The sequence below is a fragment of the Stegostoma tigrinum genome, chromosome 18 (assembly GCF_030684315.1).
Source record: "Stegostoma tigrinum isolate sSteTig4 chromosome 18, sSteTig4.hap1, whole genome shotgun sequence".
NCBI classification, from domain to species: Eukaryota; Metazoa; Chordata; class Chondrichthyes; order Orectolobiformes; family Stegostomatidae; genus Stegostoma; species Stegostoma tigrinum.
The window spans coordinates 61,062,955-61,087,050 of NC_081371.1; the positions used below are offsets into that span (position 1 = coordinate 61,062,955).

The 24,096-nt window shown below is 43.5% G+C and overlaps 1 protein-coding gene across 2 annotated transcripts in view; it reads left to right on the plus strand.

Annotated features, from left to right (window-relative positions):
- Window positions 1-24,096, plus strand: part of pawr (PRKC, apoptosis, WT1, regulator) — a 140,342-nt gene that overhangs the window by 104,702 nt on the left and 11,544 nt on the right. For both annotated transcript variants that reach the window (XM_059652597.1, XM_059652598.1), the window contains exon 4: window positions 13,080-13,111. In XM_059652597.1, the coding sequence (XP_059508580.1) occupies window positions 13,080-13,111 (32 nt within the window). The remainder of the gene's footprint in view (window positions 1-13,079; window positions 13,112-24,096) is intronic.

Consider the following 24,096-nt stretch of genomic DNA (forward strand, 5'->3'; position numbering starts at 1 on the left):
AACTCTGTTCTAAATGGCCTACCTCTTATTTTTAAACTGTGTCCTCTGGTTCTGGACTCCCCCCATCAATGGAAACATGCTTCCTGCCTCCAGAGTGTCCAATCCCTTAATGATCTTATACGCCTCAAACAGATCCCCTCTCATCCTTCTAAACTCAAGTGTATACAAGCTCACTCGCTCCAATCTTTCAACATATGATAGTCCTGCCATTCTGGGAATTGACCTTGTGAATCTGCGCTGCACTCCCTCAATAGCAAGAATGTCCTTCCTCAAATTTGGAGACCAAAACTGCACACAATACTCCAGATGCGGTCTCACCAGGGCCCTGTACAGCTGCAGAAGGACCTCTTTGCTCCTATACTCAATTCCTCTTGTTATGAAGGGCAGCATGCCATTAGCTTTCTTCACTGCCTGCTGTACCTGCATGCTTGCTTTCACTCACTGATGTACAAGAACACCTAGATCTCGTTGTACTTCCCTTTTAACTAACTTGACTCTATTTAGATAGTAATCTGCCTTCCTGTTCTTGCCACCAAAGTGTATAACCGCACATTTATACACATTAAACTGCATCTGCCATGCATCTACCCACTCACCTAGCCTGTCCAAGTCACCCTGTATTCTCATAAAATTCTCCTCACATTTCACACTGCCACCCAACTTTGTGTATTCAGCAAATTTGATAATATTACTTTTAATGCCTGCATCTATATCATTAATGTATATTGTAAACAGCTGCAGTCCCAGCACCGAACCTTGTGGAACCCCACTGGTCACTGCCTGCCATTCCAAAAGGGCCCCGTTTATCACTCCTCTTTGCTTGCTGTCAGCCAGCCAATTTTCAATCCAAGCCAGTATTTTGCCCCCAATACCATGTGCCTGCCTGAATGAAATGTATCGATTGGTGTTTGAGATGTTGAATGAAAAGCAGTCAGCCGAGTCTGTACTTATGTCCACCTGATACGAGCAGATAACTGTGTCTGTAACAATGAGCTTACTCCGGTGCAAACACACAGCAATAAAAAACGTTATCCCCTCCCTACCTCCCCACCTATACTCTCCTCTCCACCTAACTTCTTTTCTCTCCATCTTCGGTCCGCCTCCCCCTTCTCTCCCTATTTATTCCAGTTCCCTCTCCCCATCCCCCTCTCTGATGAAGGGTCTAGGCCCGAAACGTCAGCTTTTGTGCTCCTGAGATGCTGCTGGGCCTGCTGTGTTTATCCAGCTCCGTACTTTGTTATCTATAATAAAAAACGTATGACTGCATTGCTGCTTACATTATATCCAGACTGTCCCACAGCATTTCATAACCAATGACTTAGTTTGGAAGTGCAGTCACTTTTTTTTTAAAAGAGGCAGAAACTGAAATAACTTTGCCCAAACCTCCTGAAAGAATAAATGACTGGACTGCCATTTGAGAGAGGGAGGAATGTTCAATAGGATACCAAGAAACTTCCAACCTCCTCCCCAATCTCTTCTCAGCACTGAGGTGAGAGTGACTGACTTTGACATCAGGGCAGCATTTGGCCGAGTGTGCTATCAAGGTGCCCTGGTGACGGTGAAGGCAATGGGACTCAGTTCAAGCTCTTGACCGGACTGAGTCGTAACTGACATGAAGGTTGGGTTGTTGCAGGCCAGTGATCTCAGGTCCACAACATTTCTGCAGGAGTTCCTCTGGGTAGCATCTTAGGCTCAACTATTAAATGACCTTGCTTCCATCATAAGGTCAGAAGTGGGAATGTTTGCTGACGATTGCAGAATGTTCAGCATGATTAGCGACTCCTCAGAAGCTGAAACAGTCTGTGTTCTCATGCAACAAGATCCAGACAATATCCAGGCTTGGGTTGATGAAGGGAAAGTAACACTTAAGCCTCACAGGTACCCGGCAATAACCATCTCAAACAACGAGAATCTAGCCCTTTTGCCTGCAGTCCACCTGCTGTAGGATGAACCACAATGTTCTCCAGAAAGAAATTCCAGGATTTGTACCCAGCGACAGTGAAGGAACAGCAATATATGACCAAGTCAGGATGGTGAGTGGCTTGGAAGGGAACTTGCAGGTGGTGGTGTTCCCATGTACCTGATGCCCTCGTCCTTCTAGAATGAGATGGTCATTAGTTTGGAAGGTGCTGTCTGAAGATCTTTGGTGAATATCTGCAGTGCATCCTGTAGATAGTACACACTGCTGCTACTGAGCGTCGGTGGTGGAGGAAGTCAATGCTTGTGGATGTGGTGGGACTGCTTGGTTGTCAGCACATCCACAAGCACCACCTCGGGAGTTTACAAGATTGTGAAGTGATCTCACTGAAACGTGTAAGGCCTGACGAGGTAAATTCTGAGAGGTTGACCGTTTCCCCTGAGGGCCAGTTACAGTTTAAAAACAAGCAGGTTCCCTTTCCAGGTGATTATCAGGAGCTTTTGCTCTCCGAGGGACATTGGTCTTTGCACCTGTCTTGCACAGAGAGCAGTGGAGACATTGTGAGTGAATACATTCCAGGCTGAGTCAGATAGAGGAGAGAGGCAGTTGAGAAAGTGGAGCGAGACCCAATCTGATCAGCTATGATTTCAACAGATGGTGTTGCAGACTAGATGGGCTGAATGGCCTACTCCTGTCATGATTTCAACTGTTATTTAGATCCATACATTAGATTTGACAATTCAGTATTTCTTTGGATAAACAACATTGTGATCCGCAGTGAAGTTATTTTTGTCTAAAAGAAAAGCAGATAGAATCTAAACCAATGAGGAAGGATTTGTTCTCTACTGAAGGGAGTGAATCTGTGGAATTCTTTACCACAGGGGTCTTTTGAGGTTGGGTCATTAAATATATTCAAGGCCTAGACAGACAGATTTTAAATCAGGAAGGGAATCAAGGGTTATGGGGAAAGGCAAGAAAGTGGAGTTGATGGTCGGATCAGCCATAATCCCATTGAATGATGGAGCAGCCTCGATGGGCAGAAAGGCCGACTCCACTCCTATATCTCATGGTTGACTCTTTTTATCAAGGTAAATACAATCTGCCTGAAAGAATTTCAAAACAATGTAAACAATCGACAGACAACGCAGTGATTCATTGGACGAAATTGAATGTGTGTTTCAAAGAATATGAAAATTAATCATGCTTCTCTTTTGTTTTATTTGGATATGTAAACTTCTCAATTAGATTGCAGGCACTGTAATCCTTCCCAGTATCTATCAGTCTGTCTACAATATAGACCACATGGGATATGAACCTTTAATCGACTAAACAGAAACATCTGGACAGAGGTCTGTCAAGCCAATAATATTTTACAATGAAAAGGTTGGCCTGGATTCACTGTTGCTAAGAAAATTGCAATAAAACAGCTCTCCAGAGCAGGATGGAGGTTATAAAGATGATCAGTGTCTGTTTTAGTCTGAGGCATTTGGCACAATGTAACAGCCACAGAAAGTGGGGACAGCAGCAGAGCTAGGATTTTATTGGGAAGGATTTCGCTTCAAAACAATCGATGATAATTCTGATTCTGAAGACATTGCTGCTGTGTGCGCGTTGAGTGAAGATCAGCCTCTTGCTCTGGCAGTAACACAGTGGGATGCAGGAGAGCACCGGGTGGGAAATTGGCTGCTACAAGGGCAGATTAGAGGGGAAACAGCATAAGACAGGATAGAGAGGAGAGCCAGCAGTGACAGAGAAATGGGAGAAGAGCGGGAAAGAGAGCATGTGGGTAGAGAGTGGATGGCAGAGTCGGATGAGATTCATTTTGATTGCTTTAGCAAACAAAGCTTCATTGAGCTGTACAGTTACCCCTTAACCTTTATAAATCCCTCAATAAGTTCAGTCCATTCATGTGATTATTTCTTCACCATGGTAAACCCTCATTTTCTCTGGAGATATAAAAACAGTCTAGCAATTATACAGTTCCATCCTCATCCTCAGGGCATCTGAAAGGACTTTCGAAACAAAGGAAATAGTAGCAGTAGGCCACTCAGCCCATTGAGCCTGCTGCACCATTCAACATGATCATAGCTGATCATCCAACTGAGTCCCCAGTCCCACTTTCACCCTCATACCCTTTGATCCCTTTAGCCCGAAGAACTATATTTAAATCCTTCGTGAAAACATTCAGTGTTCTGGCCATGAACGCTTTCTGTGGCAAAGAATTCCACAGGCTCACCACTGTCTGCAGCAGAATATAGATAGATTGGAGAAATGGCAGATGGAGTTCCAACCAGGCAAATGCGAGGTGATACATTTTGGAAGATCCAATTTGAGAGCGAACTATACGGTAAATGGAAAAGCCCTGGGGAAAGCTGATGCACAGAGAGATCTGGGTGTTCAGGTCCATTTTACCCTGAAGGTGGCAATGCAGGTCAATAGAGTGGTCAAGAAGGCAGACAGCATGCTTTCATTCCCCGCGTGGGGTAGTGAGTACAAGAGTTGGCAGATCATGTTACAGTTGTATAAGACTTTGGTTCGGCCACATTTGGAGCACTGTGTACAGTTCTGGTCACCACGTTACCAAAAGGATGTGGATGCTTTGGAGATGGTGCAGAGGAGGTTCACCAGGATGTTGCCTGGTATGGAGGGTGCTAGCTATGAAGAGAGGTTGAGTAGATTAGGATTATTCATATTAGGAAGATGGAGGTTGAGGGGGGACCTGATTGAGGTCTACAAAATCATGAGGGGTATAGACAAGGTGGATAGCAAGAAGCTTTTTCCCAGAGTGGGGAACTCAATTAATAGGGGTCACGATTTCAAAGTGAGAGGGGAAAAATTTAAGGGAGATATGCGTGGACAGTTCTTTCGAGAGAGGGTTGTGGGTGCCTGGAACGCGCTGCCAGTGGAGGTGGTAGACGCAGACATGTTAGATTTACTTAAAGGCTGATGCGTGTTAATTAAATGTTACAGCAGTGAAACACATTTCTAAAAACACTGTGCATGAGTTGGATGTTGAAGCATCTCCAGGTCCATGTGAAGAGTTTGAACAGACAAAGGGGAAGATCAGGAACATGCAGATTTTCCTCGTAGATGAACCTGAATTTTTCCAGGTCCTGTTCACGTAGCACCTCTCACAGCTCTGACCTCACCAAACTGTTCAACCTTCACTTCCATTCAACAATGGCTTCATTCTTAAAGTGCTCACCCTGCCTTTCACAACTCTCCTTGGCCTCATCCCTCACTATCTCTGGAATATCTTACCGCATCATCACTTCCTGAAATCTTTGTGCTCCTCTCAATCTGGCTTCTTGAGATCAGAAACATAGAGAATAGGAGCAGGACAAGGCCCTTCAGCCCTTCAAGCTTGCTCCATCATTAAATCTGATCATGGCTGATCATCCAACTCAGTCCCCTGTCCCTGCTTTCTCCCCCAAACCCTTTGGTCATTTTAGCCTCAAGAACTACTTGTAACATCTTGAACACATTCAATGTTTTGGCCTCAACCACTTTCTGTGTTTGAGAATTCCACAGGCTCCCCACTCTCTGGGTGAAGAAATTTCTCCCCATTCTCAGTCCTAAATGGCCTACCCAGCATCCTTAGACTGTCACCCCCTGGTTTTGGTCTCCCTGGTCATTAGTAACATCCATCCTGAGTTTACACTGTCTAGTCCTTTTAGCATTTTACAGGTTTCTATGAGGTATTGAGCATTACAGATCCTGTTCTGTGCCTTTAGCTGTCTATGCTGAAAATTTTCAAAATTTTTCCTAGACTTTTCTGACCACCCACAATTTTGTTGACAAAGTTAAAACCCATGTTTTTGACCTCTACGTTGGTTTATCTGTCCTAATAGCTCCCTGTGCAGCCTACTGTCGTTTTTGATTTGATCCCCCTGTAAAATGCATTAGTTTGTTTTATGAACAAATGTGTGTTGCCAATTTTCAGCATCTTACAGCGATGGGAATATACCGGAGCTCAAATAGCAGGAAACTGATTTTGAAATCATTAGATGTTGATGGGTTATAAAATGCATGTGATAATGGGAAACCATTAAATTCCACATGCAATTAAACAGGAATCCCAGGCGTGGAGATTCTCCACATGGAAAAACAAGCTATCAGAGGGGAGGCAGAAAATGGGGTCTTCTGTTTTGCAGTCTTAAAATGGCTTGAGATTTCAGAAGATAATCTGAGTAATTTACCTGACTGTAGGGACGAACATCCAGCTTTCTCCACCTCTTCAATACGAGAACAAATGAAGCTACCTAGAATAGGCTATTCAGCTCATCCATACTCTGGCATTTATATCTGGGATAAATGCTCAGGACCTGAGTCTACATCCCAGACTACTTAAGAAATAGTGGATGCATCAGTGGTTGGTCATCTTCCAAGATTCTTTAGACTCTGGAACAGTTCCTACTGATTAGCGGGTAGCTAATATAACCCCTCCATTTTATCAAAAAAAGGAGGTAGAGAGAAAACAAGAGTTGTAGACCAGAAACAAAAACAAAAACTGCTGGAAAAGCTCAGCAGGCCTGGCAGCACCTGAGAAGAGAAATCAGAGTTAGTATTTCCCATCCAGTGAGCTTTCCACAGGACTGCTGTAGAGTTTGGTTAGGGTTAGGGTCAGTTGTGAGGAAGGGTCACTGAACCAGAAACGTTAACTCTGATTTCTCTTCTGGGGTGCCGCCAGGTCTGCTGATCTTTTCCAGCAGTTTCTGTTTCTCTTTCTGAATTACAGCATCCACAGTTCTTTTGGAATTATGGAGCAGTGTGTATGATGTTGGTTATGGGGAAAATGCTCGAGTCCAATGGAAAGGCTTTAAAAAGAGTACTTGGTAAACTGTGACAGGATTTAACAGAGTCAGCGTGGATTTATAAAGTGAAAATCATGCTTGACAAATCCATTGGAATATTCCAGGGTGTAACTGAGATGAGGAGGGATTTCTTCAGCCAGAATCTGCTGACTCTGTGGAACTCATGGCTGCAGAGGGCTGTGGGGGCCAAGCTATTGAGTGCCTTCGAGATAGAGATAAGTTCTTGATTAGTAACGGGGCCAAAGTTCATGGGGGAAGCCAGGAGAACGGGTTTGAGAAACATATCAGTCATGATTTAAATGGTGGAGCACACAGAATGGGCTGAATGGCCTAAATCTGCTCCTATATCTTATGGTCTCATGGTCATGTTAATGATTTACATGAAGGAACTAAATGCAATATCTCCAAGTTTGCAGATGAGAGAAAACAGGGTAGAAAGTTAAACTGGGTAGAAAGTTGAACTGTGAGGAGGATGCAGAGATGCTTCAATGTGATTTTGTTCAAGTTGAATGAGTGGGCAAAAGCCTAGTAGATGCAGGATACTGTGGGTAAATGTGAGGTTATCCACTTTGGGAGCAATAACAGGAGAGTGGAATATCATCTGAATGGTGATCGGTTGGAAAATGTGGAGGTGCAATGAGACCTGGGTATCATTATACCCCAATCGCTGGAAGTAAGCATGCAGGTACAGCAGGTGGTGACAAAGGTAAATGGTGTGTTGCCCTTCATAGTGAGAGGATTTGGGTGCAGAAGCAAGGATGTCTTAGTGCAATTATATAGGGCCTTGGTTAGACTACACTTGGAGTATTGTGCAGTTTTGTTCTCCTAACCTGAGGATGAATGTTCGGGGAAAGGAGGGATTATAACTGAGATTTACTAGGCTGATTCCTGGATTGACTGGACTGACGTAGGAGGAGAGACTGGATCAGCTAGGTTTATGTTCACTGGAGTTTGGACTTCACCTGGTGAAGGGGCTACGCTCTGAAAGCTTGTGATTTCAAATAAGCCAGTTGGACTATTACCTAGTGTCGTGTGACTTCTGACTTTGGAATTTAGAAGATTAAGGGAGAATCTTGTAAAAACCTGTAAAATTCCAACAGGACTAGACAGCATAAACACAGGAAGGATGTTCCTGGTGACTGGGGAATCCAGAACTAGGGGGTCACAGTCTAAGGATATGAGGTTAGCCCTTGAGGACTGAGCTGAGGAGAAATGTCTTCACCCAGAGAGTGGGAAGTGGAATTCTCTGTCACAGAAAGTGATTGAGGCCAAAACATTGGCTGATTTCAAGAAGGAGTTGTATGTAACAATATGGGCTAAAGGGCTCAAAGGTTATGGGGGAGAAACCAGGAACATGGGGCTGAGTTGGGTGATTAGCCATGATCATATTGAATGACAGAGAAGGCGCAAAGGTCCGAATGGCCTACTCCTCCTGTTTTCTAAGTTTCAATGTTAGTAAGATCATGGTCACTGTTAACCTGCACCAACCTGTGCCATCTCCATATCTCTTAATATTCCAAAATTGACCTTCGTCTTGAATCACTGTCATCATCATAGAATCCCGATGGTGCAGAAGATGGCCATTCGGCCCATCAAGCCTGCACCGACCCTCCAAAAGAGCACCCCACTCAGACCTCCACTCTACCTTCCTAACCCTGCTTTAACCACCTAAACAAGCCCCCCCCCCCCACCCTTGGGAAAATAGGGGACAATTTAGCTTGGGCAATGCACCTAATCTGCATTTCATTGGAGTGTGGAATGCACTGAATGAATGAACGCCTACAGCTCTCTGGAGTAGGCAGAGAAGATTTACAATGTGCTGAGGAACGAAATTTCTCCTAATATCAGTTGTGAGCATGCAGTCCTTATACTGAAACCAGGACACTGTGTACTTGATTCCTGATCCTGGGGGAAGGAGCTCCCCAGCATCTTTCTGAACAAGGACTCTCATCTTTTGTGCATTTTAGCTAAGGTTGTCTCTCATTTCTGTAGGGAGTGTCAACTGTTGTACTCTGTGTCAGCTGTGACAGTAGTTCCTTTCAGGTTATGTGCATTCTCGCTTGGATGTGGAGTGTAAAAATGCACTGAAGTAGACTGTATGGTCTTTTGTGGGATTTAACAAATGATCTTATAATGAGAGTTGGCCATTGAGCTATGGCCATCTGAATTCACAGTCACTTCCGTTCGGGAATTTCTGATTGAATTAAAACCTGATTATACCCTTAATAAACCATTTTCCACCATGGCGCAAGTTTTTGAAGTTTTATTGCAAAGAATTAGAATTAGAAATAATCAGGTTTGCCCATAATCCATTCTTCTGCATTTATGAATGGTTGCTCAGTCATACAGAGCTGGAGTATTGCTGAGAAAACATACATATTGTTGAAATATCAGGAAAAATCACAAAAATGCCAAACTAAAGGGGAAACAACATGTTATACCTTGGGCAGTGTGTTCTTCTTGCTTGGTGCTGATTGGTTTGTTGACTTCCATCTAGAAGGACAAGAGCAACAAATACATGGGAACACCAGCCCCTGCAAATTCCCCTCCAAGCCAGTCACCATCCTGACTTAGAAATATCTCACTGATCCTTCAGTGTCATTGGGTCAAAATCCTGGAATTCTCTCCCTAAGGGCATTGTGGGTCAACCCACAGCACATGGACTGCAGGGCTTCAAGAAGGCAAGTCACCATCACCTTCTCAAGGAGCAACAAGGGATGGCAATGGATGCAAACAGCAAAGCCCACTTCCGCTGAACAAATTTTAAAATTACAGACTGTGCTAGAGGTGCCGCCACGGAGAATACGCAAGTTAAATGATGACTGACAGTTAACCGCTAACTGTTAACTGTTCACATTTTAAAGTAGGCAGGTTTGACTTTGATCAAAACCCGTCCATGAGAAATGAAGCAGGAAATGGCAGCCACCTGCCCTGTTGAGTTGAAACAGACACAATGTGTGTGTATGTATTTTTCCTGTCAGCCCACAAGGCCCCATATTAACATATTTGCAACCTTGTAAATAGGCCCCAAACCATTAGTTCACTGTAACATGCTACTGCTGAAATCAAATGCATCAAAGCCATGTCCCAGCATAAAGGCTGCTTTAATCACAGTTTTTGCTGAACATCATGCGAACTCATGAATGCCAGCTTTGATTCTGAAACCTGCCCAGTCTGCCTCAGTTAAAATATCTAAAAAAAATCTGGGCAACAAGTGAAGCAAGCTGTTTCATGAGATTTCAGTGCAGTAACACTTTGGGGAGGAGATGGCCTGCAGGTATTATGGCAGGACAATCAGTCCATGGACCCAGGTAATGCTCTAGGCACCCAGGTTCGAATCCTGCCATGGCAGGTGGTGGAATTTGAATTCAATTTTTAAAAAAAATGTGCAATTAAGGTTTTAATGTTGACTATGAAGCCATTGTCAATGACAAAAATAGAAGTTGCTGGAAAAGCTCAGCATCCTCCTGAGGGAGGTGATGGCCTAGTGGTCATTGTGTCCATAGTGGTTAATCGAGGGACCCAGGTAATGTTTTCGGGGATCTGGGTTTAAATCCTGCCATGGCAGATGATGGAATTTGAGTTCAATAAGTATCTGGAGTTATGACTCTAATGATGACCATGAACCCATTATTGACTGTTGGAAAAACCCATCTGTTTCACTAATGTCCTTTAGGGAAGGAAGCTGCCATCCTTACCTGGTCAGGCCTATATTTGACTCCAGACCCACAGCAATATGATTGACTCTTAATGGCCCTCTGGGCAATTAGGGATGGGGCAGTAAATGCTGCCTAGCCTGCGATGCCCTCATTCCGTGAATGAATTTATAAAAGCCTAGTGATATTTTCTACTAACAGGATCCAGTTGTAAAGACAAAATGATGTTCTGCCTGTCACACCTTAATTAGTGTATGTGAATTTCAGTGTCTGTGTGATGCCAGGTGTGTAGACTGTACAGATTGATGTGGGTGGTTATCAAACAGTGTGTTCCTTTGGCTGTCAGAATAGGCACAGTCAGGACCATTCCCAAACACTTGCTAAAGTGACAACTCAGTGTCCAACTTAAGAAGAGATTCTGCAATTGGACAAGAATTGCTAAACAGTCCCACGTGTGCAAATAATTATAACCAATTTGAGGTTGTCAGTTGAGTTTACAGTAGCACACCCTGGAAGCTACATGTTTTAATACAAAGCAGTTTGTTCAGAACATGTTTGTACAGTGCAACGTTTCTTAAAATGCATTCAGGGGTTGTGGGCTTCAGTGACTGGTCTAGCATTAACTCTTCCACTCCAGGTGCCCTTGAGGATTCAGTGGTGAGCTGCCTTCCAGAACTGCTGCTATCCATTTAGTGTAGGTGCAATCTCCGTGCTGTGATGCGGGAGTTTGAGGACTTTGAACCAGGAACAGTGATGTTGTTACAAATTGGAATAGTGTGTGTGGGCTTGGAGAGATTCAAGTTAATAAAATGGGAAACAATCCTCCTTTAGTTGATACTTTGGGTTAATGTCTTGACTAATCAGAGTCATCCTACCTGGTTTAAAATTAAACAAAACAGCAGTTAATCGCCAGTCATCATCTACCTGATGTATTCTCCATGGCAATACATCTACTATCGAGATCTGCAAAAACTCTCCTCGCAAAAACCTCCTCTCATGCATTGATAAAATTTTCCCCTTTACAATGGTATTTCTTGTGAGAAGATGCACAACAGATTTAAAGAAATATAAGTAGATCTTGGGTTATAGTGATTAAGTTAGACAGACAAAGAAGAAGGCATGGGTTAGTGGGGCTGAATGGCCTATTTTGTGCTGTACATTCTATATTTTATTTAATATTTGCACAGGGGTGCAGGAGCAATACATCTGAATGGATTTGTTTTCTTTTCATTCACTGTGGGATGTGGGCATCTCTGGCTGGCCCAGCATTCATTGTCCATCCCTAGTTAGCCTTGAGAAGGTGGTAGGGAGCTGCCTCCTAGAACCGCTGCAGTCTGTATGTTATAGGTTAACCCACAATGTTATTAAGGAGGGGGTTGTTGAAAATCTGTTACTCATTTCGAGTGACGAGGAGGTTTGTGTTTGAGTCAAGTTTCATGTGGGGAAAAAAAGAGAAATAAGAAGATTTTCATTTATATGGTATCATTTGTGACCACTGGATAACTTGGTGTTTCTGTGGTCAGTGAAATTCTTGAAGTATGGTCTCTGTTTTAACATCATCAATACAAGACATGGTTGTGGAGATTGAGATGTGAACTAAAGCCAGCACTGAGACTGCTAGACTTTTATCAGGTAATGCACTAAAGGAAGCAAAGCACTTGATGGAGTTTAAGCTGCAGGTCAGCTGCAATACAATTGGACAGTGGAACAGGTTAGAGGGACTGAATGTCTTGTGTTTTCATTCCAATCTGGTATTAAAAACATTTCAAATACCTCCAGTGGCCTTAGTTAATGTTGAGTAGAATTAACTACTTAACAAGAAACATGTGGACCAGCAGAATGTGGTGTATGACTGTTTTAAAGAAAAAATTGAAAATAAATAGTTGCACAATTGACTTCACAGCGAGATGATCTGTCAAGACTTTTGGTGTCCTGACCGACATTCCTTTCCACACAAGCTCCAATCAGATCCATTCATGGTCTCATTTCCCTGCAATCTCCTCCAGCCCCATAACTTTCTGAGATCTCTGTCCTCCTCCAATTCTGGCCTCTTGTGGCTTTCTGATTTCGTTTGCTGCACCATTAGTTACTGCCCCAACAGCTGCCTGGCCCTGAGCTCCAGGTCTCCTTCCCTGATTTTATCCATCTCTGTATCATTACCTTCTCCTTTTCAGACACCCCTTAAAATCTCCGTCTGTGACCAAGAATGTCTCCTTCAATAATACCCTCTTGTGTGGCATTTTGATGGAGACTTGAGTGCTTAGGAATATTAAGACAAATTGCTTTTGAAACAGCTTACAATGTTTCTGGGTGATGTGACTGGATGCGACATAAACACAATAAGACCATAATGTATAGGAGCAGAATAAGGCCATTTGGCCCATCGAGTCTGCTCTGCCATTCAATCATGACTGATATACACACTGCTTATTCCAAAGCAAAGTGCTGATGGTTTTACATCACACTTTGTTCAATTTTTCTCCTTTTTAATTTTGTTAATATGTTGTGTCCTGCAAAGATAAAGGTATCAGTGGTTAGCACATTGCTGCTGGTGGCCAACCTGTCTGAAACCACTGATAACATCCTGACCACCTCCTCTCTGCCTTAAAACTGCTGAACACCCGCATTTAGTATGTGCTTGAAATAAATCTGAAATACCATTGAGTAAAAAATATTTTTGTTTTATTTTAGGAAACACCAAGAACTACAAGCCGATGGAAAAGGTAAACAAAACATTTCGTTAAGTTCCAGTTTTGTACAAATTTTGTTTTCCCCACATATTAATATCCTGGACCATCAGTGCATGACTGAGTGGATCCAAGATCAGATCTGACCTCAACTGTGACGCTTCCTATTGTTTCATTGCTCCCCCTCCTTAGTGAGGCTGTCCTGCTGGTTTTGGCAGCTTGCTAGCTGCAGCATTGTGTTGAACTTGCTTCAGGCTGGCAGTGTGGACAGAGACTTGGCAGGAGCTGTTTGGATTGTATTTCAGCACCAGAGGCGAACTGGTCACTGACTGGGGCTGGCAAATCCAGCTTCCTGCACAGTCTACACAATGAGCCCTAAGTGATCGAGTGTGATAGAACTAGCTGTAAATATAGTAAGAAACAGACCAGCCCCTTGCACTGTGTTGTATATAATACTTGACGTGTGTGTATATATATATATAAAACGCTTGTTGATCTCCATATTTCCAGTAAGTTGTTGATTCATAGAGATCATGAAGATCCTATGTTAATGAAGAGAGATTAGACAGACTAGAGTTGTTTTCCTTGGAGCCGAGGAGGTTGAGAGGGGACAGGATTGAGCTGGATAAAATGATGGGTGCATAAGCAGGGTAGACAGGAAGAGACTTTTTCCCTTGATGGAGGGAATGGAGACCAGGTACAGTAAGAGACAGAGGTTTAGAGGGGATGTGAGGAAAACCTTTTTGACCCAGAGCGTAATGGGAATCTAGAACTCAATGCCTGTGTGAGGGGAGAGGCAGAAACCCTCAAAACACTTTTGGAATACTGCCTTCAGTTCTGGTCTACCTACTATAGGAAACATGCTATGAAACTTGAAAGGTTCAGACTCACGCCACTCCATTCACTCCACCCAAGAATTCCTGAGCACCATCAAAGACACCAAGATAGAAGAGGATGAAATAATGGTCTCCTTTGACGTAACAGCCCTGTTCACATCCACCAACATCAACCTGGCCAAAGAAACACTGACTACACTATTAGAAGAACCGAAGACACATACACCAGACCCCACCAACCTCATCAGCAAGGACAACATCATCAAGCTAGTGGACGTATGCCTCATCACCCACTTCACTTTCAATAACAAAACCTACAGACAAACCAACCGAACACCCATGGGATCTCCAATATCAGGGTTCTTAGCAGAGGCAGTAATGCAGAGACTCGAACAAACAGCTCTGCCAATCAACTAACCCAAACTTTAGGTCCGCTACGTGGATGACACCTTTGTCATCACTAAACAAAACAAATGAGAGGAAACCTTCAAGACCATCAATAATACCCTTTACTGGCATAACATTCACAAAAGAGGAGGAAAACAGCAACAAACTGCCATTCCTAGATGTCACAGGAGAGCGAACAGCCAATGGGGAACTTCAAACCAGCGTCTACAGGAAAACAACACATACGGACCAAATACTGAACTACAGGAGCAACCATCCCAACACCCACTAACGAAGCTGCATTAGAACATTATTCCAACGAGCCACCACACACTGCAGCACAAAGGAACTACACAGAGCAGAGGAAAATCACCTACACAGCGTATCCAAAAAGAACGGGTACCCTATGAACACAGTCCGACGATTTCTCAGCAACAAGCCCAAACAAACAGATAAACCGTGCCCAGAAACCATAACCACTCTCCCCTACTTCAAAGACATTTCCAAAATGACTGCCAGACTACTCAGACCCCTTGGCATCAGGGTAGCCCACAAACCCACCAACACACTAAAACAGCAGCTAATGAACTTAAAAGACCCGATACAGACAACAAGCAAAACCAACGTCATCTACAAAATACCTTGCAAGAACTGTGACAAACACTACATTGGACAAACTGGCAGAAAGCTAGCCACCAGGATACATGAACATCAACTAGCCACAAAACGACATGACCCACTATCACTCGTATCCTTACAGACAGATAAGGAAGGACACCACTTTGATTGGGACAACACTTCCATCCTAGGACAAGCCAAACAGAGACATGCACGAGAATTCCTAGAAGCATGGCATTCCAACCGGAATGCCATCAACAAACACATTGATTTGGAGCCCATCTACCATCCACTGAGAAAAAGAACAGGAAATGACATCACCAACACAGGAAATGACACCAACAACGCAGGAAATGACATCACCAACCCAAGGAAACCTAAACAGATAAATAGAAAGCGGGACATAACACCAGCGCTTCACCGGAGGCTCACTGATGATGTTACCTAGAATGGCGACAAAACATCTGAAAATGAATCTCCCAGCTCAGTGAGCAAACTCACATCGAGAACCTCAACCTGAGCTACAAATCTTCTCAAAACTTGCTAGGTTCAGAAATGATGTACAAAGATGTTGAGATATCTTTGTGTGGATTTGGAGGAACACAGCAGGCCAAGCAGCATCAGAGGAGCAGGTGAGTTGACGTTTCGGGTCAGGAATCTTCTTCAGAAAATTTCTTCAGAAGATTTTCTGAAGAAAGGTCCCAACCTGAAACATCAACTTTCTTGCTCCTCTGATACTGCCTGGCCTGCTGCGTTCCTTCACCTCCACAGAGTGTTATCTCACGCTCCAGCATTTGCAATTCTTGCCATCTACAAGGATGTTGCCAGGGTTGGAGGGTTTGAGCTATAGGGAGAGGCTGAATAGGCTGGGGCTATTTTCCCTGAAGATTCGGAGGCTGAGGGGTGACCTTACAGAAGTCCATAAAATTATGAGGGCATGGATAGGGTGAATATCCAAAGTCTTTTCCCCAGGGTAGCAGAGTCCAGAACTAGAAGGAAATGGTTTAAGGTGAAAGGGGAAAGATTTAAAAGGGACTTCAAGGGGCAACATTTTCACACAGAGGGTGGTGTGTGTATGGAATGAGCTGCCGGAGGAAGTGGTGGAGGCTGGTACAATTACAACATTTAAAAGGCATCTGGATGGGTACATGAATAGGAAGGGTTTAGAGGGATATGGGCCAAATGCTGGCAATTGGGAGTAGATTAATTTAGGATATCTTGTTAGTATGGACAAGTTGGGCTAAATGGTCTGTTTTCTTCTCTGTGACTCTACAAGGATTTGGATGTGCACTTGCTACGTGCCGAGTGCATGGAAATGGGATTAGTATAGTGAGGTGGTTGTTTTGACCGACACAGATGCAATGAGCTGAAAGGCCTTCTCTGTGCTGTAGACCTCTCTGACTCTAATCTCTGGCTAGTGTACCGTTATGGAGTTTTGTTTCGCACCATTTAGTTCTGTGGGCAGCACATTCTCACTCCTGATTCAGGAAGTTTTGAATTCAAGCCCCTTTCAAAGACTTGAGTATGTTATTCAAACGGATATTCCCACTCCCAGTCCTGAGCAAGTGCTGCACTGTCAGCCAAACCATCATTGCCAGATCAGTTATGTTAATTTTAAATCTGAGAGAGAAAGAGTTTTGTTCAGAAAATGTATAAAGGGATATGACAGATAAACAGAGTCAGGTCACAGATCAGCCATGATGTCATCAAAGGATGGAACAGGCTTGAGGGGCTGAACGGCCTATTCCTGTTCCTATGTTTGAAAGAACAGGTACACGTTAAAAATCCCATGATACTGTTTAGAGGAATAACAGAAATTCTGCCCAATGCTCATCCCCCAACAAACATCGTCAGAAATAGACTATCTAAGCTCAAGCAACGTACTGCAGATTCCGGAACTTCAAAATAAAAAGAAAATGCTGGGAATACTCAGCAGCTCTGATGTGGAGAGAGAGGAACAGAGTTCGTGTTTTGAGCCCAATGACTTTTGAATTTCTCCAGCATGTTTGTGGGTTATGTAGGCACTATCAGATTGCTGTTTGTGGGAGTTTACTTTGCACAAGATAGCTGCATGAAGAAAGGGGAGAGATAGTAGGAACTGCAGCTACTACAGAATCCCAGATAACAAGGTGTAGAGCTGGATGAACACAGTAGGCCAAGCAGCATCATAGGAGCAGGAAAGCTGATGTTTCAGGCCTAGACCCTTCTTCAGAAATGGGGAATGGGGGAGAGGGTTCTGAAATAAAGAGGAAGAGAGGGGGAGGCAGATTGAAGAAGGATAGAGAAGATAGGTGGAGAGGAGACAGACAAGTAAGATTATGGAGAGGTCTGGATGGAGGAGGGTAACTTCTTCAGGGTAGGCATCTCTTCTAAGGATGCCTACCCTGAAGAAGTTCCCCTCCTCCCTCTGGACAAACCTAAGGGGACCTCTCTCCCACTGCAACTCTCTTGTAATCTCTTACTTGTCTGTCTCCCCTTCACCTATCTTCTCCTCTATCCATCTTCTCTCTGCCTCCCCCTCTCTCCCTATTTATTTCAGAACCCCTTTCCCCTCCCCCATTTCTGAATAAAGGGGCTCTAGTTTAAGGCTGCGATAGGGAGGAATTTCTTCCTTCAGAGGGTTGTGAGTCTTTGCAATTCCTTTGCCATTCCTTTGCCACAGAGAGCCTGTGGGGCCTGAGTACTTGTGCATATTTATGGCTGATAGATTCTTGATCAATTGGAGAATCAGGCTGTAGTGATTGGAACCAGGTGGATCTTGTTGACCATGAGATTGTTAACCTGGTCCATTCAGGAAAGCCCTGGCTGACCAATGTTATTAGGGGGTTGGTGTGGAGTGCTTTGTTTCTTCCACAAACTCTATTTTGATTTGATCCCTACCCTCCTCCTCGCTTTTCCTCTCACATAGGCATTGTCCCTACAGACATTCTGTTTGATACTGGTTCTTCAGTCACATGGTGCCTTTCCTGGTGGTGGTACGTTAATAAAGTTATTTGCACATCTGTTTTTTTTTACTATATCTCACACCTGCGCACACACAACAAGGGTGCTGGGGAAGATAAGCACGACTGCTGGATGGTAGTATAGGGGAAGAAGAGGAAAAAAAATCTCAGTTCAGGGGAAAGTTTTAAAAAAAAATCCAGGAGAGGCAACTGACACTGAACTGGCAGGCTATAGCCAGCGGCAAAAAAATCGACAAAAATTAACAGTGGATTTAGAATCTCCTCAGTAAAGAGGACTGATTCCGAGCTGGTTGGCTCTAGCCAGTGGTACTGTGCAGACGTAAATAAAGTGTGACTTGGCGACAGGACCCAGCCTCTGGACAGTCATTTCAATGGCAGTGGAGAAAACGGGACTTGCCTGAATAACATAGAACATAGAATATTACAGCACAGTACAGGCCCTCCGGCCCTCGATGTTGTGCCAACCTGTCATACCAATCTCAAGCCCATCTAACCTACACTATTCCATGTACGTCCATATGCTTGTCCAATGACGACTTAAATGTAACTAAAGTTGGCAAATCTCCTACCGTTGCAGGCAAAGCGTTCCATTCCCTTACTACTCTCTGAATAAAGAAACTACCTCTGACATCTGCCCTATATCTTTCACCCCTCAATTTAAAGCTGTGCCCCCTCGCGCTCGCCGTCACCATCCTAGGAAAAAGGTTCTCCCTATCCACCCTATCTAACCCTCTGATTATTTGATATGTTTCAATTAAGTCACCTCTCAACCTTCTTCTCTCTAATGAAAACAGCCTCCAGTCCCTCAGCCTTTCCTCGTAAGACCTTCCCTCCATACCAGGCAACATCCTAGTAAATCTCCTCTGCACCCTTTCCAAAGCTTCCACATCCTTCTTATAATGTGGTGACCAGAACTGTACACAATACTCCAAGTGCGGCCGCACCAGAGTTTTGTACAGCTTCACCATAACCTCTTGGTTCTGGAACTCGATCCCTCTATTAATAAAAGCTAAAACACTGTATGCCTTCTTAACAGCCCTGTCAACCTGGGTGGCAACTTTCAAGGATCTGTGTACATGGACACCGAGATCTCTCTGCTCATCTACACTGCTAAGAATCTTACCATTAGCCTGTACTTTGCCTTCCGGTTACTCCTACCAAAGTGGATCACCTCACACTTGTTGGCATTAAACTCCATTTGCCACCACTCAGCCCAGCTCTGCAGCTTATCTTTCGCACAAAAAAATTAAAGAGGGGTTTTAGAATCTCCTCAGTAAAGAGGACTGATTCTGAGCTGGCTGGCTGTAGCCGGTGGTACTGTGCAGACGTAAATAAGGGGTGACTTGGCGACAGGATACTGGCCTCTGTGCAGTTATTTCCCAAGGGTTACAGGGAAATTATAGGAAAGGATGTGAGGACTGTTGGATCAGCTGTGATCCTATTGACTGGCAGAGCAGCCTTTCGGGGCCGAACGGCTTACTGCTGTTCCTATTCCTTATGGTCTTTTGTTACATACAATACAACATTTCTTTGGCTGTAAAATCTTTGGGCTGACTTCACGTCCCAGAAGGTACTTTTTTTGCAGGGGTGGAAATAGTTCATGAGTGAATGAAAAATAGAATTAACCCAAAGGAAAATTTGAAGTCATTTAAATTATTAATATTTTGATGAGCATAGGTAATTTCAACAAATAATAAATCGGTTATTACTCCTGTCTCACAAAAGGTATTCTTTATAAATGTTGGTACAGAACAAATAAGACCCACTGTTAAGCAATAGTTAGTTCATTAACCTTCACCTAAAGAGTCAGGAAAGTTGGTTTGAGAGAGATTTCTGTTACTCTGAATTTAATTTTGTACCTTTTGGGGCTGATTATGATGCAATCACATGTGATCATCTTAAGCTCATTGTACACTGACCACACACGGTTTATTCATTCACAGGAGAGATGGGGATTCGACAGCAACATGCCCATCATTTGACGACTCCTGGTGACAAATATCAGTTATCGATTTTATTGTCTTGCGTGAAATTTCTTCTGTTCATTTGAATTCTGCTTGCAGGACAAGCAGCCTATAATTAACAAAGCCAATAACTGTAATTTATGATAAATACTCTTCGACTGGGGCTTGGTTGTGGAGGTAGTCAAAATTATGCAGTGTTTTGATGGAATAAGTCAGAAGAGTCTTGAGGTTACCATGAACGACTCTCCCTCTCAACCTCTGGCATGGTGACCCTCAGGTTAAATCACCATCATTCATCTCTTTGTCATGAGAACGGTGCCCTGATCTTGCAGGACTATGGTGACTTTGCCATTTTTATCAAAACTAGATGAGGCAAGGTTTTACTCAGATGGTAGTAGGTGCCTAGAATGCTCTGCCAGGGGAGGTTTTAGAGCTGATATGATAATATTGTAAGAGGCATTCAGACAGACGCATGAACAGACAGGGAGCAGAGGGATATGGACCATGTACAGGCAAATAGGATCAGTTTGGAATGGCATCATGGTCAGCTCAGACATAGTGGGCTGAAGGGCCTGTTTTTCTGCTGCTCTGTGTTCTAGATGGGGTACTGGAGTTGTGATCTAATAGGAATACAGTACAGCTTTACCTCTATGCTGCACTGACCTGTCTTCCCCTTCATTGACTCTGTTGATTAATTGTTTGAATTGTTTTTGGTCAAAGCTGTCTATGGATTGCTATAAAACAATGAACTGCGGATGCTGGAAATTGGAAGTAAAAGTAGAAATTGCTGGAGATACCTAGCAGGCCTGGCAGGTCTGAAGAAGACTTCTGGAGAAGGGTCATTGGACTCAAAAAATTAACTCTGCTTTCTCTATCCACAGATGCAGGCAGATCTTCTGAGCTTCTCTAGCAATTTCTGTTTTTGTTTCTGATTTCCAACATCTGCAGTTCTTTTGGTTTTTTTGTTTAAATGTTCAGGAGGCATGTATAACATTTTAATGGGGCAACTCTAAGGACTTGAGGGAACAACTTAGACATAAATTGTTGGCGAGAGATCCTTTGCATGCCACTTTTGTGGAGTTTATAAGTTAACACAATCACTTTAACCAGAGTACCCAACTCTGTAAGTTGCTGAATTAACCGTCACCAAAGTGTTGAGGAAAGAACATCTTTCCCACCAATTAATGTGCCTAAGATGTTCCCTCATGTCTTTACGGTTGACCCATTACAAGGTTACATTCCTGCCTTGTGTTCTGTTTTATTTCTGAACTGCAGTTTGTTAAATTTGAATTGATTTGATTTAAGGTTTATTGTCATATGCACTCAGGGAGTACAGTGAAAAGTTTACAATGCTATCCCACACAGCACCATCTTAGTGTGAAGGTACTAAAGTACAAATCTTCGATACAAGTAGCAACATCGAGAAACAAAGTTAAAAGTAGAACTTTACCGTTGTTCTGAGTGTAAGGTAGAAAAATAAAGTTAACATTACAGTCCTCCCTTGCATGAAAAGGAAAAACAAAGGAATAATGTTTCACATTTCATATTGAGCACACAGACAGGCCCAACTAATTCATGTTGCCATTTCTGCTGCATTTAGCCTTCTCCCCAACTTTCACTTCTATCTCAAGCGGAACCCTCCATTCCTTTGTGTTTCTCTAGCTTTTTCTGAAATGCTTCTGTAAAATTCACCTTTGCTTCTCTTTGTGGGAGCAGCCTACAAATTCTCTCCACCCCTCTTCAAAAACCTCTTAGGTTTCTTGGTACCTCTTCACACCCCCCCCCCCTCCCTGAAAGCCTCCAGTTCTACTGTTCCCTACATTCTCCTCAGGTACAACTGAGAGAAACCTTTTCTGATAGTTTGAAGCCTCTAATGAGCCACCTGTCAGCCTTCTCACAGAGTAATGAGGTGCAGCCTGGTCATCCTTGCCTGCTTCATGTGACTGCGCCACATTGCTGCCATCCTGACCAATCCTTTTAGCACTGTCTCCAATTCTGTGCTGGCTGAGAAAGCAATGCAGTCAGCTCTGGGAGTCTCAGTGATAATGGGAACTGCAGATGCTGGAGAATCCAAGATAATAAAATGTGAGGCTGGATGAACACAGCAGGCCCAGCAGCGTCTCAGGAGCACTGGGAGTCTCGCCCTGTGGATTACACAACTTCGGAAGTGAGTTCCTGCTATGTTTTGAAATGAATTGAGGGTTTCTTCTACTCTTAGTACAGCAGGTTGCAGGCCCTTGCTGCTCTTTGCTCAACCTGCCTTGAATCCTTCTATCAATTACTTTAAATCTATGCTCTTGATTATTGACCCCTCTTTGAAGGGAAAAAGGACCTTTCCGACCAGTCTGCCTAGACTCCTTTACATTCCTCTGTACTCTTCAATGTGTCTATATTCTTGTTAAAGTGCAGCAACCAGAACTGCGCACAACATTCCAAATGAGGTCAATCATTTGATCTTCCTCACTTTGTGTTTACTGCTCTTTTCTGAGTGGCGTGACTTGCATTTTTTGTATTTGGTGTTATTGATGTACAGTGGGCAGAGCTGAGTGCAGTCTCCTTTATCTCCAAAGCCCTGAGTCATGAATCAATCATGCATAACATTTACCAGCTGAGCTGCAGACAAGGTTGGGGGGGTGGGGGTGGGGGTGGAGATGTTTCCCACTCAGTTAGATTCATGTTACTTGTTGAAGTAACTTTGCTGTTCCATAGAGAAGTAGCATGAGTGAAATTGTCGTGTTCCTTGAATAGGCATTCCTTTGTGGTTGGCTTGACAGTCTTCATACTGCTGTTGGTTCTGTAATAAAAACAAAAATTGCTGATGAAACTCTGCAGGTCTGGCAGCTTCTGTATAGAGAGAAACAAAGTCAATATTTCACATTGATCACCGCTAAAACTGGAAGAAATTAGAGCTTTTTTTTAATAACTTCTTTCCGCTTGTAGGTGTATCTGATGTATTTGTCTGCAACATTCCTTTTTGTTCCCTTGTGACAGATAACACTTCAGTCAGGCCATTTCTTCTCAAATTCAATTCTGTTCAGCTGTTCGCACCAACACGACTGTTCTGGCAACAAGTCCCTGAACTCAAAATGTTAATTCTGTTTCTCTCTCTTCAGGTACTGCCAGGCCTGCTGAGTTTCTCCAGCAATTTCTGTTTGTGTTTGTTTTCCATTTACAGCATCCACAGTTCTTCATTTTTTTTAAAACACAGCTTCACTATTGGAAATACGCCAATTAAAGCCTTCCACAGCCATGTCTGCCTCACCCAAGAGATGGTCCATTAGAGAAACCCCTCCTTGCTTTGATTTCATCAAAATTTTATCTATGATGTATTCAGAGTTTTGATCAAAGGTCACAGACCTGAGCCATTAACACTCTCTCTTTCTGTCTCTCTCCCCCCACTCCTCTCTTCTCCTTCCTTCGTCTCCAACACACTATCTTCCCCCCCCCCCCCCCCACCATCCCCCAGAACTTTCTGAATTTATGTGTTGTCTTGTTTCGAGTCCCCAAAACCAGTTGTTTTGGATCCCAATTGTCAGCCATCACCCCCTTCCCACTGTCCGACAGCCTGATCTCTTCAGGAAATGGGGGTGCACTTCACTTTTTGGGAATATTATTTTTATTTCCTTCCTCTGGTATAAGCTTCTGATATCCTTACCATGTCCTAGATGTCAGGACAACCTCCACATCTAGCATTTTATTTCTACATTGCTAACATTTTCACGTGGAACTTATATTCCATCTTTATCAGAAGGTATCACAGATGTATCTTTGGGACCACGAGCTTCCATACCCAAGCATTAAACAAAACCAAAAGGCTGGCCATTTTGTCATTAACTATCTCAAGACATCCTGAGGGCTGAGCATTGGCAAATGCAATTCAAAATAGACAAGTGTGAGGGGCTATACTTTGGAAAGTGAAACCAAGGTAGGACTTATACAGTAAATGGTGAGCTCCTGAGGAATGTTGTGGAACAGAGGGACCTTGGAGTACAAGTACATAGTTTGTTGACAGCAGCATCACGGGTGGATAAGGCAGTGAAGAAGGCATTTAGCATGCTGGCCATCATCAGTCAAGGCATTGAGTACAGGAGTTAGGATGTTATGTTACAGCAGCAGTTGTGGAAGCAAGGTCATTGGGGACATTTAAAAGACTGCTGGTCATGCATATGGTCACAGAAATTTGAGGGTGCATACATGAGGATCAATGGTCGGCACAACATTGTAGGCTGAAGGGCCTGTTCTGTGCTGTACTG